The sequence below is a fragment of the Ahaetulla prasina genome, chromosome 2, assembly GCF_028640845.1.
Source record: "Ahaetulla prasina isolate Xishuangbanna chromosome 2, ASM2864084v1, whole genome shotgun sequence".
Classification (NCBI taxonomy): domain Eukaryota; kingdom Metazoa; phylum Chordata; class Lepidosauria; order Squamata; family Colubridae; genus Ahaetulla; species Ahaetulla prasina.
The window spans coordinates 63,145,817-63,164,579 of NC_080540.1; the positions used below are offsets into that span (position 1 = coordinate 63,145,817).

General features: G+C 37.6%; 2 protein-coding genes across 5 annotated transcripts in view; one reads left to right on the plus strand and one right to left on the minus strand.

Moving 5' to 3' along the window:
- The window catches only part of TASOR (transcription activation suppressor), a 58,086-nt gene extending 47,909 nt beyond the window's left edge, over window positions 1-10,177 (plus strand). The window contains exon 24 of the mRNA XM_058165589.1: window positions 10,042-10,177. Coding sequence (XP_058021572.1) covers window positions 10,042-10,076 — 35 coding nt within the window. The 3' untranslated portion in view covers window positions 10,077-10,177. The remainder of the gene's footprint in view (window positions 1-10,041) is intronic.
- The window catches only part of CCDC66 (coiled-coil domain containing 66), a 36,819-nt gene continuing 18,867 nt past the window's right edge, over window positions 812-18,763 (minus strand). Inside the window, exons 11-18 of one of the 4 annotated variants that reach the window (XR_009153058.1) lie at window positions 17,961-18,113; window positions 15,804-16,279; window positions 11,598-11,632; window positions 10,947-11,221; window positions 10,174-10,295; window positions 7,376-7,423; window positions 6,919-6,964; window positions 812-5,880 (exon numbers count right to left, since the gene is read on the minus strand). Coding sequence is in view for 3 of the 4 variants with exons in the window: in XM_058165590.1 (XP_058021573.1) it covers window positions 10,126-10,295; window positions 10,947-11,221; window positions 11,598-11,632; window positions 15,804-16,279; window positions 17,961-18,113 (1,109 nt within the window). In the remaining variant the exon portion in view is untranslated. Of the gene's footprint in view, window positions 5,881-6,918; window positions 6,965-7,375; window positions 7,424-10,125; window positions 10,296-10,946; window positions 11,222-11,597; window positions 11,633-15,803; window positions 16,280-17,960; window positions 18,114-18,763 lie in introns of those variants that run through there. The other 3 variants (XM_058165592.1, XM_058165590.1, XM_058165593.1) reach the window with 3 other exon arrangements.

Below are 18,763 nucleotides of genomic sequence, written 5' to 3' on the forward strand. Positions count from 1 at the left end.
ATCTCCAACCTTGGTCCCTTTAAGACTTGTGGACTTCAACTCCCAGAGTTCCTCAGCCAGCTTTGCTGGCTGAAGGACTATGGGAGTTGAAGTCCACAAGTCTTAAAGGGACCAAGGTTGGAGACCCCTGGTTTAAAGCAGGAGTTCCCATGTGTTTTAAATGGTGAGAACATTTCAATTTTTTGGTGTATTGTATTCACTCACAAAATGGTTACCATGAAATAGTTGCAGTGATGGAGAAGGCAGGAGGCAAATTGGTAAGAGTATACTTATCCTATTCCCCAAATCACCTTTCTTTTGTTTGGCAAATAAAAACATATCCAAGCAAAAAGCCCTGAGTTGCAGCCTTTAACCAAACAATGGAGTGAATACGTTTTAAGAAGAACAAAAATATGTTGGGAATAGCTTGGGAATGTAAGCTGTAAAACATTTAGAAGAACAAGAACAAGGTATTAAATTGACATATTCTAATGAAGGGCTAGTTTACAGAAGATAAGATTGAACGTGTCTGGAGAATATTTAACTGATTAAAGTCATAAAATAACCAGAAATATCAAGAAGATACTAGAACCTGCTCTTGGAAGGCTCTAAGTATTGGATAAAGCTCTGATCATGTTATAAGTCACAAAACGGTATGATTCTGGATAATTCTGATAGGTTCAAAATTTTTGTCATTTCATACAGATTTAACTACTTCTAATTGGCAAGAAGCTTATCGTTAACATGACTTTTAAATATGATAAACTCTGTGATAGTGATTAGATAATTGGACTAGAATTAGAAAACCTTAAAAAGTTTTTTGAATTTATGGTTTTATGTTTTAAAATTTTTTAGTTATTGGGTTTTATTGTTTTGAACTGTCAAAAGAGTTGTATTTAAAATAGAGGGTCAAACATTTTAAATAAAATAAACCAGTTCCAATTCATGCTGGATGTATAACTCTCCATCAGCCTCATAAATATGTTAAAAGACTTTGCGGTAAGGGAGAAATTATGCTGCTACTTTGATCTCTTTAGAGGAAGCAAGTTTAATATTAGGCTGTAAATGACTACTAATATATTGATATCAGTAACTAGACTTGCAGTTAAAAATCTGCAATGTTACTTTATAAATTGTATACAATCATTTAAACTAGAAATTTCAGATCTGACTTGGGCATATTTCCTTATGAATATTATGATAGTTTATAATTTGGTTTGTATAACAGACTTGGCTGGGCACAGAGGGAGGTGTTCCTCTCTTAGAAATGTGCCGCTAGGTTATCGGGCATGACACCAGCCTAGACCTTGGCTGGGGAGGGTGTGTGGCTGTTTTTACCAGAGAATCTCTGGCAGCCTCCCTGGGCATGGCTCCACAAATGCTTGGCTGTGAGACTCTTTTTCTTAGGTTGGGCTTAAGGGATCGGGTTGGATTGCTACAGCTGTACCAGCCTCCCTGCTGCATGGCAGCTTTCCTATACAGGCTCTTGGACCCAACTGCAGGGGTGGCAGTGGAGTGTGGAGTTCCTCAGGTTTATAATTCTGGGGGACTTCAATCTGCCATCCCCGGAGGTGGGGTCAGAGGTAGCCTGGGATTTTGTGGAAACCATGACTTCCATTGGCCTGTCCCAGGTTAGCCAGGGCCCGAATAGTGGTTAAATATCAGTATTCCAATTTGGTGTTCTTGTTGGAGCAGTGCCCGTGTGACCTAGAATTGGACTTGTCTTTGGTCCCCCTTTCATGGTCAGATCACAGTCTGGTGGCAATGAGTTTCTTGAGAGCTGAATATGAGCTGTCTCCTCCTGGGGAAGGAGGAGACAGGTCCACCTGAAGGGGCATGCTGAGGAACTTGCGGATTTTCTGGAAGACAAAATCACTTGATTAGATGCTGGAGTGATTGCTGGTCCAATGGAGGCCCCTGGGGCAGGTTCTTGCCCTGTTATCTGGGAACAATTTGACCCTGTTGCTCCTGAGGAATTGTATAGGATCCCAGAGTATGCGCGCAAGCACCTGTGTTTTAGACCCATGTCCCTCATGGCTTGTGAAAGCTTCCCAGGAGCTGACAGGACTCTGCAGTGATTAATGCTTCCCTACAGGAGTGCCTCAGCATTTTAAAGAGCCTGTGGTCCGCCTTCTTAAGCCATTGCTGGATTCCTCCCTGTTGGATAATTTCTGACCAGTCTTCCCTTTTATTATTGGTTATTGAGAAGGTGGTTGCACAGCAGCTGCAGAGATTTCTGGATGAAACGGATTATCTACACCCCTACCAGTCAGGATTCAAGCCTGGATATGGGACAGAAATGGCATCGGTCATGCTTTTTGATGATCTCTGGTGGGAGCAGGATGGGGGTAGTGCATACATCCTTACTCTACTTGACCTCTTGGCAGCTTTCAATACCATCAACCACAGTATCCTTCTGGAGCGGCTTTGGGATTGGGAGCGAGGGGCTCTATGCTATCCTAGCTCACGTCTTCTGTGGCCGCTTTCAGTCGGAGATCTAGCCCTTGACCACTACTTTGCAGGGTCCCGTAGGTCTCGGTATTTTCTCTGCTCCTGTTCAACATTTATATGAAGCTGTTGGGTGAGGTCATCCACCACCATGGACTGAAATATCATCTATATGCTGATGATACTCAGCTGTATGTCTTAGCCCGTGGTGAGTTAAGCGATGGCATGACCTCCCTTTCGCAGTGCTTGGAGGTTGTTAGGGGCTGGATGGGGAGCAACGGATTGAACCGAATCTGCAAGAACAAGTAGCTCTGGGTTCGGGGTTGGCCCATGGAGAATTGCCAGCTTTGGTCTTGGATGGGATGGCACTGCCCCAAACACACCCTGTGTGTAATCTGGGGGTTCTGGATTCGCAACTTCTGCTCAAAGAACAGATGGCAGTCATGGCCAAAAAGTCCTTTGTGCAACTACAGTTTGTGCAGTTATGCCCTTTCCTGGACAACAATCCCTATTCATGATCACTCATGCCCTATTTCCCTCCAGTCTTGACTATTGCAAAACACTATACATGGGACTGCCCCTGAAAAGCATCCGGAAGCTCCAGTTGGTGCAAAATGCATTAGCCCACATAGTTTTGTGCAAACCTCGGTGTGCACATTGGTTGCAGATATGCTTCCTGGTGCAATTCAAACTGCTGGTTGTCAACTTTAAAGCCCTTTGTGAGTTGGGACCAAGTTATCTGAGGGACCGTCTCTTGCTGGTCACATCTACCTGACCCACAAGAGCGGGGAGGCAAGAAATATTGTGGGTCCAGTCCACTAAGGAAATACATATGGTGGACCCAGAAGAAGGGCCTTCTCAATAGTGGCTCCCTCTCTGGAATTTCATCCCTCCAGAGATTAGATTGTCCCCCACTCTAACACTCTCTTGGAAGGCCCTAAAGATGTGATTTTGTCAGCAGGCCTGGGGAACCATAAATATAAATTTTCTAAATAAATAAATAAATAAATAAATACTTGTTATCAGAAATATTTAAGTACTTTTACTGATTTTTCTTATCACTCCTTAATCTTATAATTGTTTAAGTTTATACCTTTAATATTATTTTGCAGAAAAGTTTGCATTGTTTCCCCTCCTCTTTTCTTTATTATGTATCTACTAAGATTAGCTGAAAGATATTTGTGGATGCTAGGAGTCCGCATTGATGGCATGTGATCAAAGATGGGCTGGTTAAAATCTGGTTTTTAAAGAAGGAATATAAATATAATAGTGCTGTGAAAGCATGCTGAAATACCAGTAGCTTCTGAACACCAGATATTTTCTCTCTGTTGGCTATAGTTAAAATGAAGTAGTCTGTATTAAAACTTTGGTTTTCAAATTTTGAACTCTGTCCAAATGACTGATTTTTAAATTTGTAATTTAGCATTTGTTTCAGTATTTGAGTTATCTGGATATAGTTCCACCTGAAAATGCAGGTTTGTAAAGTAAAATAATAGACCAGTTCTACAGAATTTGTTTTTCCTAGCATTTTCACGCAAGTGGAGGGTCCATTTTTATTTTAGATCAATTTAGTGCTAATCCATTTGATTGTGACAGGAACTGACTGAGTGGTTTGTTGCCCAAACCTGACTAGACCAAACTGGCTCTCTGCCAATAGAATCTTTGAATGCAAGCTGCAAGCTATTTGAAGAAAAGCTTATGAAAAATCTTACGGTTTCTCAATTTCTGAATCAAGAGTTTATATTATTTTATTCATTTTTATATCAAATTTAGAAACCATTGCCTAAAGCATTGGCAATATAATGGCTATTTCTGAGTTAAGAACGTCCAATTTAAGAATAATCCCTGGATACGAACAGGCTGCGTATGATTAAAAATGGCAAATGGTGTTCTTCAAGCCAACAAGGTGGTGAATCTGTATGTTTTTAATATACTGCCTGTTTTCAGCTGTTCCTGAAAGCGTTGCTCAGTTTTAAGGACAATGCTGTCCTCCATTAATAGGCAGTACAAATTCCAACTTAAATAGAAATTTTGAGTTAAAGACAGATTTAGGGAATGGAATTTATTCACAATTCTGGTACTGCTTGTTATGTCTATTATGTGGACTCCATTACATCTGAAGTACTCAATCCCATGTTCCATGTTGGGATTGTTTTGAAGTTTGTTTTTGTTGTTGGGGGTGGGTGATCGAAGGTGAGAGGTTTAATCCTGCCCTTCTAGTGACTTTCCAGAGTTGTGAAAAAAGATTGTGTGAGGCTGGTAAGATGAAAGCAAGGTTAGTTTTTCTTCTTCCAAATAAGACGCTGCTCTCAGAAGAAATCTGACGGGTATCTTGAAAGACTGCAGAATTGAGCAGTTAGATTTTCATGTATGTGATACTTGCTCTAAATGTAACTGGTGTCATTTTAATGTTTGATTCAGATTGCATGCTAAACCATGATTTTAATTAGGGATTAATGATTAAGAGAAGGAATAAATCAAAGCAATTTGTCATGAATTCTGTTCTTCTACAATAAATATTCCTTGCAGAAAGTAAAAGATAAAATACACGTTATCAGTTTTTATTCAGGCAAAAAACTATTAATTGGTTGAACATTATAGCATAGTTATATTCTTCTTAAATTATTAACTTTATTGTCAGGTTGAAAAGGAACCATGTTACTAGGTTCCATGTTTTTAGTTAAATTTGAGTTGTGATTTCTGCTTGTAGAATCAATCATATGCTTCACAACTCATTTTAAATATAGGTAAGGTATGACACATGTAAAATGCAATTTTTATAAAGCGGCTTAACATAATGTATTATTAATTTAAAATTATGTAAATGTATTATTAATGTAAAACAATTATTTGGCATTCATTATGATTCTATACATATAAGTCACAACCTGGGAGTTCTTTTTTTTTTAGTAAAAAAGTTTTATTTCCATTTTCCAACAACCTATTCAATATACAGTCTCTTATTCACAACCTGGGAGTTCTTTATGTTCTTGCTTATTCATATAAACACAAAACTGCTATACCTTTCAAATCATTTAAGATTTTTATAAGAGCAGCTATTAAACATGGATTGATGTATCTAAATCACTGCTTACATTGTCAATTAAAATGCAACTCAAGTAGCCATGGATATTGAAAATTCAAGTATTTTATTTCTCATGCTAAATACTCACATAAAATTTAAATTAGGTATACAAATATTGTGTAAACAAGTCACATTATCATACCGTTTTCATGTGAAATAAAATTCTTCATTACTGAAAGTTTATCCTAAATATACAAAAGTCCATATTTTACAAACTTGGTTCATAATTACAGTATAAAGTGCCAACACAGCAAAACATCTATTCATCATAGATGAAATTCTTAAAGTGGTAAAATAAAGTTTTCTTCTTGAGACATAAGACTTGGAATAAGGCATGTCTCCAGTTCTTTCTGCTTCTGGAGGAGCCCCTGGAAAGATAAATGAATATGCTTTTACAAAACACTGAACAATTTTAAACAGCAATCATAAATCTACACACAACCTACAGTAGATACCTGTAATAGTAAAGTTACCCTAGAAAAGAGTTCTCAATTATATTCTGTTTATGCTAAACAGATTTTAAAATATTTGCTTTGTTCGGAAGTAAATTCTTCAGTCATGTAGAAAATGATGGCAATGAAATTTAAAGATCAAGTGCTTTTCCTGGAAGATAAAATTATACCTATGTTTAATTATTTCTTGATACCCTTAACAAAGTAGATTGCGTATTTCTGTACAAATATTTAATGTAACAAAACAACTTTTGATCAAGATCCCTTCTCACTGCAAATTTAATTACAGAGCCTAAATGAACGAAAGAGAATTTCTCTCTGAGGCAATGATCATTTGGATTTCAGGTGGAATAGCTATTGTCATTCAGGATACTGACAGCATTTAGGAGCCTGTCCTGCAGATAACTGTACATAATATCTTGTTAATATTGTGCTCTAGAGACAGATTGGGACTGCTCTACTATAACAGCATCCCTACCTGGTATGTTGAAACCTATTGATTTTCTCAATGGGTAGTAGAATTTCTCAGACTTAAAGTGTTGGGAGATTTTAATTTGCCTTCCTTGGTAGAAAGGGGTCAGAGGCTGCCTAAGAGTTCATTGCCACCATGACAAACATAGATATGAACCATATCTACAGCTTGACACATGGGAGACTACAACACCTAACATTTTTCATTTGAGGACAGATGTGATACGATCATAGTTGGATCATGCTCTGATTGCTTTGGAAGTGACTGGTGCTACCAACTTCCACAAGGAGATCCCATTTGATCCATTTTCTCTAGACATTTAAGGAATTACTTGATTTTCAAAGAGTGATTGAGGATCTTCCAAAAGCTCTAATGGGCGGACCAGCTAAGATTTCAGGCTTGGGAATGGTTTCACAAAGTTTCTTTCCATTTCATTATGAGTTGATCTTGCATAAAAAAGAAACTATAAATACGTTCTCCACCTTTAGTTTTCCCAGTTTTGCATCAGTCACAAACTGGTATGAGTTCCTAAAAAACAAAAACAAAAAAACTTAAAACCCAACTGCAAGTGAATTCAATGAAGAAAAAATGGAGGTCAAACTAAGTTAACAAAAAGGTTTGTGAAGATCTAAAAACATAAAAAGGGCACATCAGACAATGGGAAGGAAGTGGGAGGTTACCAAATAAGAGGCTCATCTGTACAAACTTTGAACTGTACAGATGTAGAAGAAAGATGAAGACTAATGAGTTTGGGTTGTATCAAGAATGACAAAAAGATTCTTCAGGTATGTTCAAAACAACTAAGAAAAAGAAATGGGTATTAGTTACTCAATGAAAATTCAAAAATCACTGAAACTGTTTCGTAATCAATTCAGAGAAGGAGTTGATTACAGTGCAACACTATTAAGTCTCAGCCATGTTCTAGTCACCATTCTTTACCTAATGTTCTGCATGAAGAGTTGGAAGGAATGCTTATCCAATATCCAGCTGTATAAAACAAAAGGGGGGGGAGAATGAAATTAAATAGAAACACATGAAAAATTATTTTGGAAATGTGTGTAACTTTCCCAAGTTATAAACATCTTGAATTTTCTCATCTTGGCACTAGGATGTCTGAAATTAACTCTGAATCATAATTGATTCCAACTGGAATAAGAATCAATAGTGTAATATGGTTGCAACAAAGACAATTTTAGTTGCCACCAGCAAAAATAAAGCTTCCTAATTGCAGACTGGTTCAAAGAACATTGAAGGAATTCGTTGCTGAAAATAATTCTATGATTGAAAGAGCTGGACCTGTTTAGCTTTGAGGTGAGATATGATAGTACTCTTTAAATATCTAAAAGGATGCCATAAAGAAGAAGGTCAAATCCTGTCATCCACCATCCTAGCATGCAAGGCACAGAATTAGGGATTTATGTTCTCAATGAATATTAGAAAATAAATCTACTGGTCACAGTAGTTAGATAGGAGAACCAACTATGAAGTGTACATTAGTCTTTGTGGGATGTGCTGAAGCAGAGACTACATCTGTCAGGAATGCTTTAGTTGATTTTCCTATACTGCAAAAAGGGATAGACTCAATGAAAAGTCTTATCTTTTACCACTGTAGAACATTTCCATTAGACACATTTGTAATTTATCTTTACCAGTTGCATTTTTGTTTTCTGGATAAACAATAGTAACACAAATACTTAATAAGATTATTTACAGATGAGAAATAAATAAGTAGAATACGTTAAGCTGATAAATGGCATGGACAAAAATATAGAAGTATTAAAGTAATTCCATCAATCCATCCATCATCTTCATCACCTTATTTCCTTTTGAGGTAAGCAATGCAAAATATGGTAGGACTAGGTAAAGATTGGTAACCTACTCTATTTTTACACTTCATGAAAATAAGATGATTTACAAATATAGAGCTGAAACAATAGAAATATGAATAGGTGATGGAGACCTGAACATAATTATGTTGTTTGTTTCTTCAAAAAAAAAAAAATCCAACATGAAAAGCCTGAGCAGCTTTAATGAATGGATGCCATCAAAACAGCTAAAACAACAATTGGATGGTACAATTGCCGTAACAGGAACTAAGACTATTTCTACCATGCTTCAAACTAACGTATAGAGAAAACTAAAACATCTGAAATAATAAATAAATTACACTATTTCTGGAAAGTCTATGTTACAGATGCAGCTTCAGATGTATTAATTGCTGCCTTCTGCTCTGGATTTATGATGGCAAGTGGAAATGAATGACATTTCCACTTGCCATCATAAATGGCATATTCTGAATGGCACTGCAAGTTGCAGATGATTACAGGGAATTATATTTATTAGAAGAGTAATGGAAGATTACTCTTAAAACGATTAATGCTAGTTATTAATTAAAACATAATAAGGACATTGGAAGAATATCTGAAGGACAGTGAAGAAGAACCTAGTACACCATGAAGACTTACTGTGTACTAGAGAGACCAAACTGGCCTACAAGAATGACCAAATGAAGAATAGAAAAGAGACATGGCAAGGTAAAGTATTTACATGTCCAGTACATTAAAAAAATAGGCAAAGCAGATGACAAGACCTGGCAACACCATTAACACCATCAAACAAGAACATCCAAAGTCCTTGGGAAGGACTTGATAGGTGGATAAAAACACCAAGTTTAGCCTAAACATCTGGCTGACTGCAATGAACAGTAATAGTAAGAATAGTGATATTCTCCTAGATGAAGGGACACATAATGTATCATTTTGAATATTAGCAATATCACCTTTATTATGCAAAAATGTTTCAACATTAAAGAACAGAAACATTTAAAATGGAAATTACTTGACATTAAACATTTAGAAAGCATAAAAAGTTGCATATATACTGATATATTGATGTTGATAATTTGAAATTAAGACTCTTAACACATGTAATATAAGAACTTTTAGAAGTAGAAGACATTACTATAGTGCTATTCCTGCAAAATGTGAGAAAGACTGAAGTTTTTTTCCTGGGACTTGACTATTATATTAATCAACAAGTGAGGCAAGAGGATTGTGACTAATGCAAAACTGGGAGAGCTAAAGGTGAAGAACGTATTTATAGTTTCTTTTTTATTCAAGAAGACTAACTCATAACAACAGGGAAAGAAAAATTGTGGAAGGAATTTCTACCAGTTTTTGGAACAAGGAAACTGCATAGTTTTAGGGTTATATTTGTAAGTATGTAATACAAAAGGGTTTTCTTCAACAAATAGAGATAAATTTTAAATATTCAACCCACTAATCATAGAAGAATGGTTGTGAATATAGTGTCTGTCGCCTAGTAAATATGCTATGAAATTCAATCTCCTCTCAACTATGAATAATCTCTGCAGTTTGAGAGGTAGAAACATGATTATAAATAAAAAACGGAACAGTTCTGTTATGTCCAGTAGTTTGAAGCAATTTTCCTCCCAATTTGCATGACACTAAATATTTCATACTTTTATGAAAGCTTTAGAAAAGTTAATCGGAAGCAGAATATATGAATTATGTATGAATCACTACATGAAAACAATATTATAATAACTGATAAATAAAATTGTTTTGTCTTTTTTTTTTTCCAAGATGGAAACATTGCAAACAATGTAATCTTAGAATGAAAAATTCAACACAAACGATAAATGGTAAACAATGCGATATCAGTGGACTTTATAAAAAAGTCAACAGCAACTTTACTGCACTGAAGTCAATTATTACCTCTCGCAGCTCTGAAAGTCCTTTGAGTATGGCTTGCTGCCTGTCTCTCACCATATTAGGATTAAAAAGAGGATCCCTTATGTGATCAGAGCTAAAAACCTGCCGTGGTTTATGGTAAGTATCTAAAGATAAATATAGATACAATTAATTGTAAACAGAGTCATTTTTAATATTGTGCATGAATAAATGATGATATGTCTTAGCTTGAAATTTGTGCGGAAGAGAATGCATATATAGCCTTCTAAAGAATTTAGTTTACCTTTAGCCAATTTCAAAAAAATAGTTTCATGGAAGCAGTATTCTACAGTACATGTACTGATAGAACAATAGCACTTAGACTTATATACCACTTCATAGTGCTTTACAACCCTCTCTAGGCGGTTTACAGAGTCAGCATATTGCCTCCAACAATCTGGGTCCTCATTTTACCCACCTTGGAAGGATGAAAGGCTGAGTTAACCTTGAGCCGGTCAGGACTGAACTCCTGGCAGTGACAGAGTTAGCCTGCAATACTGAATTTTAACCATTGTGCCACCAGGGCGCAACATGAGATCTATGAGGTTAACTGTTAGTGACCTCATGGATAAATTTTCCTCTTGAACATCTGATTACAAATAGAATATATTTATGCTTAGACTGATAAGTTTAAAATTAATGATTTTCTCTTAAACAAATATTTCATTTTGTTCAGTACTGAATTAAAACAGCACTATAGAACATTAAAAACTTTATTCAATAACCGTAAGCATTTCTTGAACTCTTTACTGCAGTACCGTTCAGCTCTTGGTATTCTGGCTCATGCGTGGAGGGCCTAGTCAAGGGTGCATCTGGATCAAGGTAATATATTTCATTTGTTCGCACATAAGGAACAAAATGTGATGAAGGAGGCCTTTCAGCTTCAGCAGTTGGAAGAGGCCTTTCACTCCAATGCTGATCTGTAGAAAAACACTTTGGGCTTCCATTTTTGCTGTTATGAACTGGGAAATCAGAAATCTTTAGTTGTTGCTGTAATCTGTTTTTAACTGCTGGAACAGGTGGGGAGTCAGATCTGTTTAAAACAAATAATCAAGTTGCAGAAAATAATCTCAACCAGAACTTTCTTCATTTTATCAATCTGCTATTAATTTCTGCTTATATTTAAATGCAATCTTGAAAATGCAGATCTCCTTCCATATGAACTGTCTTAATTTTGTTTAAGGGTAATTCAAAAGAGCTATGAGTGAAGATGAAGTTGTTTGATATTTGATATAATAACAAACTCATGTACATTTGATTTCTCAGTACAAATTTTTCTCTAACAGAAATAGCTAAATCTTTGCTAATTTTACTTTTAAATACAATGTCATAAAATTTGAGAACTTGATCATATGTAAACACAGACACAAAACCAATACTTTACTAGAGAAAGACACACTAATACCAACCTTTGTTCAAACAATTTTTTTGAGAATTGTTCTTCCTAAAATAAGACCAAAATAAACAAAGTTATTTTCACCAAACTGTATTCTATAATGAACCTTTATTTTACCTTCTGAAATTGATCTACTTGTTATATTTGATCTTACCCTTATTTTTTAGTACTCTGCTAATAGCTATGTGACTGCACTGTTTAGCGACAACAATCCTGGCTACCATTGTTAAGAGAATCATTGATTGTTAAGCAAGATGTCATGTAACTGTCATTTGCAACCTCCTGCTGACTTCCCCATTGAGCTTGCTTGCCAGAAATTGGCAAAGAAGGTTGCAAATGACAACCATATGACTGTGGGACACTGTGATGGCTGGAACTCTGAGAACCAGTCATAACTACCACTCATTCAGAGTAGGTTTGAATGGTCAATGAATGGTGGTTACCCATGGGCCACCTGTACCTCTAGACCACAGGTGTCAAACTCGATCATGTCACGAGCGGAATCGTGATGTATCGTGACATTTTTTGCCTTTGCAGAGCTGGGGTGGGCATTGCCTGTGCAGAATGTATCCGACCTGCAGACTGCCAGTTTGACAGGTCTGCTCTAGACTGATGCAGAGTTTTAGAGGGATTCCAATATTAATTCAATTTATATAATGAAAATTCTAATACCAAATCAAGATGCTCAAATTTCTTTGGCTAAATTGATCCACGATGCTGGGTCACTTTAAAGCTACACCTTTATTTTAAAGCCTATGAGAATGTTTTTTTTCTCCAAATATTTGGGATGATTAGAAGGAAATACGTCACAACAGAGACAACTGAGATTGTCTTTTCCAGCTTTGAAAGCTGTCAGGTATATTTGGTCAGTTAAATTAAACTAACTTTAAACTATTAAATTAAGTGACTAACTTTTAATCCAAATCACATGAGAAATTTGATTTGAACCTAATTTGAAGACAGAGGATAAACTGTTTTATTGGAAGCTCAGGGCCAAGCAAGAGATAAATACCTTACATCAGTTTATGGATAAAGCTCATTTTAAGGATTTCAGACTAGCTGAGTATAACTTAGCTAAATTATCGGCTTGGCAATATGTATAATGAAAACATATATTGATCAAACAATATAATCTAGATAATTTATCAGTTTCAGAGATATTTGGAATTCTAAAATCTCAGTGAGACACTGTATTTGAAGTGAAATCAGCAATACAATTTTATTCAAAACAAAAAAATTGGTAATATGTTTGAAATGTGGAATGAGGAATCGGAATATCCAATTTTAGAAAATCAATGGGTCCAAATTTCAAGAAACATAAAATATGTATCTAAAGAATCAAATAAATTCAACAGAAAATGAAGTGTTTATTAAGAACCCTGGCTCTACTGACCACAGATGGGAAAAGATATTCCTGATGTTAACACCATCAAGTCGTATCCCTCTATCCATGTTTTAAAAGTATATTGTGAAAATAAGAAAAGTCAGCAATGCATTTCTACGTGTTCTGGATTTAAGGACTGAATTAATTTTATTATACTAATATATGGCTCTTCTTTTTTCTTTTTTTAATCACTGTAGTTACATACACAAGAAGAGGAAGGAGAGGACAAAGAGGAGGAAGAGATGTTGGTGTAGTGTAGCACCAGTAGCATACTTAGCACTACACAGCAGCATACATCATTCTTAGAAATACTTCTGAGATTGGAGGAATTTGCATTTTTTAATTAGACTGTTTATCCAGCCTTCATTACTTCATAGGTAACTCAAGTATGTCCCTCTCAGGAAAAGAACTCAGCCAGCCATGAAAATGGTTAAAACCTGGCCAGAGAGCGCTCTCAGTCAGCTGCAGGATTGTTTTGAAACCACTGAATGGAGTGTATTTGAACATCAAGACCTGCATGAATTGTTGCCGTACTCTCTTACATCAAAGTGTGCACTGACAGCGTAACAGCAAACAGGTGCATCAGAGTTTACGGGAATTGTAAATGCTGGATGACTGCCGAGGTATGGATGCTTCTGAGAGCTCGGGATTCTGCCTTTAAGACAGGGGACAGTGAGAGATATAGAGAGGTCTGGGCAAACCTCAGAAGAGGCATTAAGATGGCAAAACAAACACAAGGTGGAGAACCATCTAGCAGACAACAACCCAAAGCAAGTGTGGCAGGGACTGCAGCACCTAACTAATTATAAGGGCAACATGAGGAACACTGTCAATGCTGACGCCTCGTTGGTACAGGAGTTGAACACCTTCTTCGCCGCTACGAGGTAGCTGGTGAAGCTGCTGCCCGCCAGCCTTCAGATTCCCAGCCACTCACTCTCTACGAACACCAAGTGAGAGCTGTATTGAAGGCTGTGAATCCTTGCAAAGCTGCAGGCCCAGATGCGGTGCTGGGAATAGTGGTGAAGTATTGTGCCGATCAATTAGCAGGGGTCCTAACAAGGATCTTCAATATCTCCCTGCAAACAGCCTGTGTCCCATCATGCTTGAAAGCAGCCACTATTGTCCCAGTCCCAAAGAAAACAGCAATTAACTGTGTAAATGACTACAGACCTATTGCATTAACGTCTGTAGTGACGAAATGCTTCGAAAAATTGATTCTCCAACAGCTTAGGACATGCCTCCCATATTTTGTAGGCAAAGTATCAGTTTGCCTACAGGGGGAATAGGTCTAACAGAAGATGCCATAGTTATGCTTTACATTCTGTAGTGAGCCTTCTGGAGAAACCCAGGAACTATGTCACAATGCTTTTCATAGACTATAGCTGGGCCTTCAACATCATTCTGCCAAGCATCCTGACTTGGATTTTCCCTCTTCCATCTGTGACTGGATCAAAGACTTTCTGAGGGACCGGCCACAAACAGTGAGGGTTGGGTCTGTCATATTCACCCACCTGAAGCTTAGCACCGGCTCCCCACAGGACTGTGTGCTCAGTTCCTACCTGTATTCACTATACACATGATTGTGTACCGTCAGACCCATCTACTGTGATCATTAAGTTCGCAGATGACACCATCTGGGTCTTATTACAGGTGGAGATGAAACAGCGTACAGGGGGAGGTTCAAAAACTTTCCACATGGTGCTTAAAAAACAACCTGCACCTGAACATCAGCAAGACCAAGGAGATGGTGTTGGACTTCTGGAGGAAGAGAGAGGAACCTGCCCCACTTTACATTGAGGGTGTGTGTGTACAGTGTTTCCTCCTTTAAATTCCAGGGAGTCCATCTCAGTGAAGACCTCACCTGGAAAAACAACATGATCTAGGTGGCCAGGAAGGCCCAACAGAGACTCCATTTTCTTAAGGTCTTGTGTAAAACAGGGTGAACAACAACTGATGATTTCCTTTTACTGGTCCACAATATAAAGTGTCCTCACTTATTGCATCCTGGTATGGCATGCTGGTCTGACAGCCGCGGATAGAAAAACATTATAGAGGGTGGTAAGCACAGGACAAAACATCATGGGCTGGTCCCCTGATACCACTAGATGAGATCGCTAGAGCTCGCTGCCTTAGAAGAGTGAGGAAAATTCTCAGGGACAATTCTCACCGTGGTCATCACTTCTTTACCCTCCTACCATCGGGAAAGAGATATAGAAGTATAGCCAGCTGCACAAAGAGGCTGAAGAGCAGTTTTTATCTGTGGGCTGTCAGACTCCTGAATGAGAAATAACACCATAACTACATAGTATGACGGACTGCAGGTCCGGTGCAATGTGTAGGACTGGATGTTTTGTTAATATGATTTATTGGATTAGGGATTTTCTGTCTTCACTGTGAATTGTATTGTGTGCACTGAGGGACATCAACCAATGTCATTGTACATATGTTGTGCACTGACAATAAAGATTTGAATTGAACTCAAGGTGGCAAACATATATAATATCCTTTCTCTTCCTATTTTCCCCAAAACAGCAACTCAATAAGGTGGGCTGGGCTGAGGGAGTTTGACTAGCTCAAAGTCACCTAGCCAGCTTTCATGCCTGAGATAGAACTAGAATTCACAGTCTTTTCAGCTGCCGCCTTAACCATGACACCATTATTATTTTGTTGTTCTCAAAAATGTAATTCAATTATTTATAGCTGATTTTGTGATATTTTCCATTACACTCCATTTCTCCGTGTGTGACGTTCAATTCACCACTTACTGCAAGTATTTATACTTGTCTGAGACAGTGGTTTATGGCTAGGCCATCCTCACATTTTGAAGGCACTTACTTTACTTTTGACCTCATCTTCCTGGCGAGGTGAGAGGGCTCTCTCTGGGGAAACACCTTTTTTCTTGCAAAGATTACCAGGGCTGTTTCTTTCAACCAACTGAAGCAGCGCCATTTGTCTCTGTGCTTTCTTTTCTTCCCTCTGCTTTTGCTGGAGTCTGGGATATTTCTCAGAGGCCGGAATGTACCTTTTGCAAGGTTTGTTTATGTTCCAGTCCACTTTTTTCCCATTTTTTCCTACTGCCTTGGGATGTTTCTGCTTTGAGGAACACTGTTCATTGCGACTGCAACAGCTGATAATATTCTCTTTTTCTGAAATCCTTTTATCTTGATATTGTGTTTCTTTCTTGCTTCTTTTATTGCTGAGGTCCATTATATATTCTACAGCAACATCGGGAGATGCACAGTCCATTCTTCCTTCCCCAGCTGGCACAGGGGATATTTCAGAATCAGTGGGAAAATCAGTGATTGCAAACTCTAGCGAAAAAAAAAGTTTAAATAATTCCTTCAGTATGTTTACTCAAACATCACTGATAATAATTAACACTACTCTAAACTTTTTACTCTGAATATAAGATATATTCAGATATAAGAAATATAAGATATATATTCAGATAAGAAAAAAAATTCAGCATTAGTAAACAAATTTAAAACTGGGGATGTTTATTCATATTTTTATACAGGTAAGTATCCATATTCTTATATTCTTAAAGTGACCTTATCCAAGATGAATATATGACCACTAAATCCAATGGAAATCAGCTCCAATATAATACTGTAGCGAGAGTTACATTATATTGGTAATAAATCTATTCTAACAGAGTTTATCCTATAGATCTGGCAAAGCAACATTTCCTTCCAGGAAAAAAAATAACTTATTAATGCTATCGTACATTCTTTACAAGGAGAAGCTATTTGCTAACCTCCAGATGTTTTAAGAGACATTTTGAAAGTAGTGGCTAAATCAGTGACAGCAATCGCTAGCATATCAAAATATACATTTGGTGAACCTGATGAGCCCCGCTTCCTTCTGCCAGCTGTCCGGTCACTGCATTTTGAACAGAGTGCAGTTTCTGAGCTATCCAATGGCAGACCCACATAGACTCTCTCACAGAAGGGCAAGGTGTAGCAACTGCAGAACTGTTTTGTCTTTTAATTGACTTGCATTTTCTAAGTAACACTTTATAGCAATAGCGCTTAAGATTTATATGCCACTTTACAGCCCTCTCTAAGCAGTTTACAGAGTCAGCATCTTGCCCCCAACAATCTGGGTCTTCATTTTACCAACCTCGGAAGAATGGAAGGCTGAGTCAACCTTGAGCCTGGTGAGATTCGACCTGCAAATTGCTGGCAGATTTATATTTTATATGAAGTGTTTATTTAAACTATTAGTAAAATATTTTACTAATATTTGATGTTTTGTACTTTTTAAAATTCTGTATTTCACATTGTGATATGTTATTGCATATGACATGATGTTTTGTTTTTATTAGTTCCCTCACAGTTGGTTTTTCTAATGCATTCTGTGTATTTTTAATTGTCTGTACGCTGCTTTGTCTCCTTCTATTTTGACAGTTTATACATTGAAATAAAGGCTCATCTGGCCTAGGTATGAATTCAAGCTGAAAAGAGTACAGGTTTTCTCTGGGAAGCCATTGCAGTTGAAGAAAAGGGTGGGAGGTGGATTGCGTGCAAGTTATCCAACATGGCTGGATTGAGAGATGGCTCCTTCAGGAGGGGCTACACAATTGCTTTAAAGGCAGGTTGTACCTTCCCACTTATCACGAACAAGTTTCAGCTGTCACACTTTATCCAACTGCCCCAAAGGAGACAGGTGGGGCACAAATCCAATCCACAATAGGAAGAGCTCATGGTAAGGGAACCCTATCTACTTCCTCAGTTTCTACCAATTTGGAAAAATTCCAGATGCGCTCTCAAATGTTTCTCAAATCATCTCAGCAGACTCTCCAACTCTGAACAAATGTGAAAGATTTTGTTTGCTACAAAATCTACAAAAGTGTCCCAGTAATGTATGAGCCTGCTACACTTAGCAAAAGAGTATGGGGAATGCCAAACAGCATTGCTGAACAAGAGGCTGCCAAAGCAATATAGTGTGGAGAAATAAGTAAAGAAAAAGTTGTATAATTAATTAATGTACCTGTCTGCACAGCTGTGTCTTTCTGAGGAGAGAAATTAGTTTTCTTTTTCTCATTTGTTTCATTGTTAGTCTCTGAAAAACAGTGCTTCTGATGATTAGGAGTTTCTAAAATCCCATTCAAGTCAGTGTAATCATTCTCCTTTATTGCATCACCTAAAAAGAAGAAAAGTCAAAGAATACTCCAACTCTATATTTCTTAACATCAGTTTAATGCTGAATTCAAACCTTTGTTTTAGCATAAATACTACTTAGTAAGGCAGGTGGAGGAATATATATGCATGAGCATTAACTAACATGTATTTATGAAAATATCATCCTAATATCTGCCAATAAATGGGTCTCTTCAAACCAAAAAGATGGCCCAATCTAGGTGTACCATGTTTCCCTGAAAATAAGATCTGGTCTTATTTTTTCTCTCCAAAAATGCATTAGGGCATCAGGCAACTCTAACATAGGGTTTATTTTAGGGGAAACATGATATCAGGGTGATCAGAGGCGGTGAGCACATGGGGAAAGATGGCGTCCAGCAATAGCAGCAGCCCACTGGCCCCTTGGTTGGTGTAATCTGCGGTTGCGCAGCCAAGTTGGTTAACTGTTCAAGTAGCAGATGGAGGCAGAGGCGCAGAGGGGAGGTAGACGCCCTGCGGGCCACAGGAAAGCCAAGAATCAGTGGGTGGGAGCAGATGGATGGCTGTGAGAGGTTCATCTTCACGTGGTGCCACCGGCAGCAGAAACTCAGGGGGGAAGGCAGGCGATCCTGATGCGCCTCATGGGCCACTGGAAAGCCGAGAGTTGGTGGGACA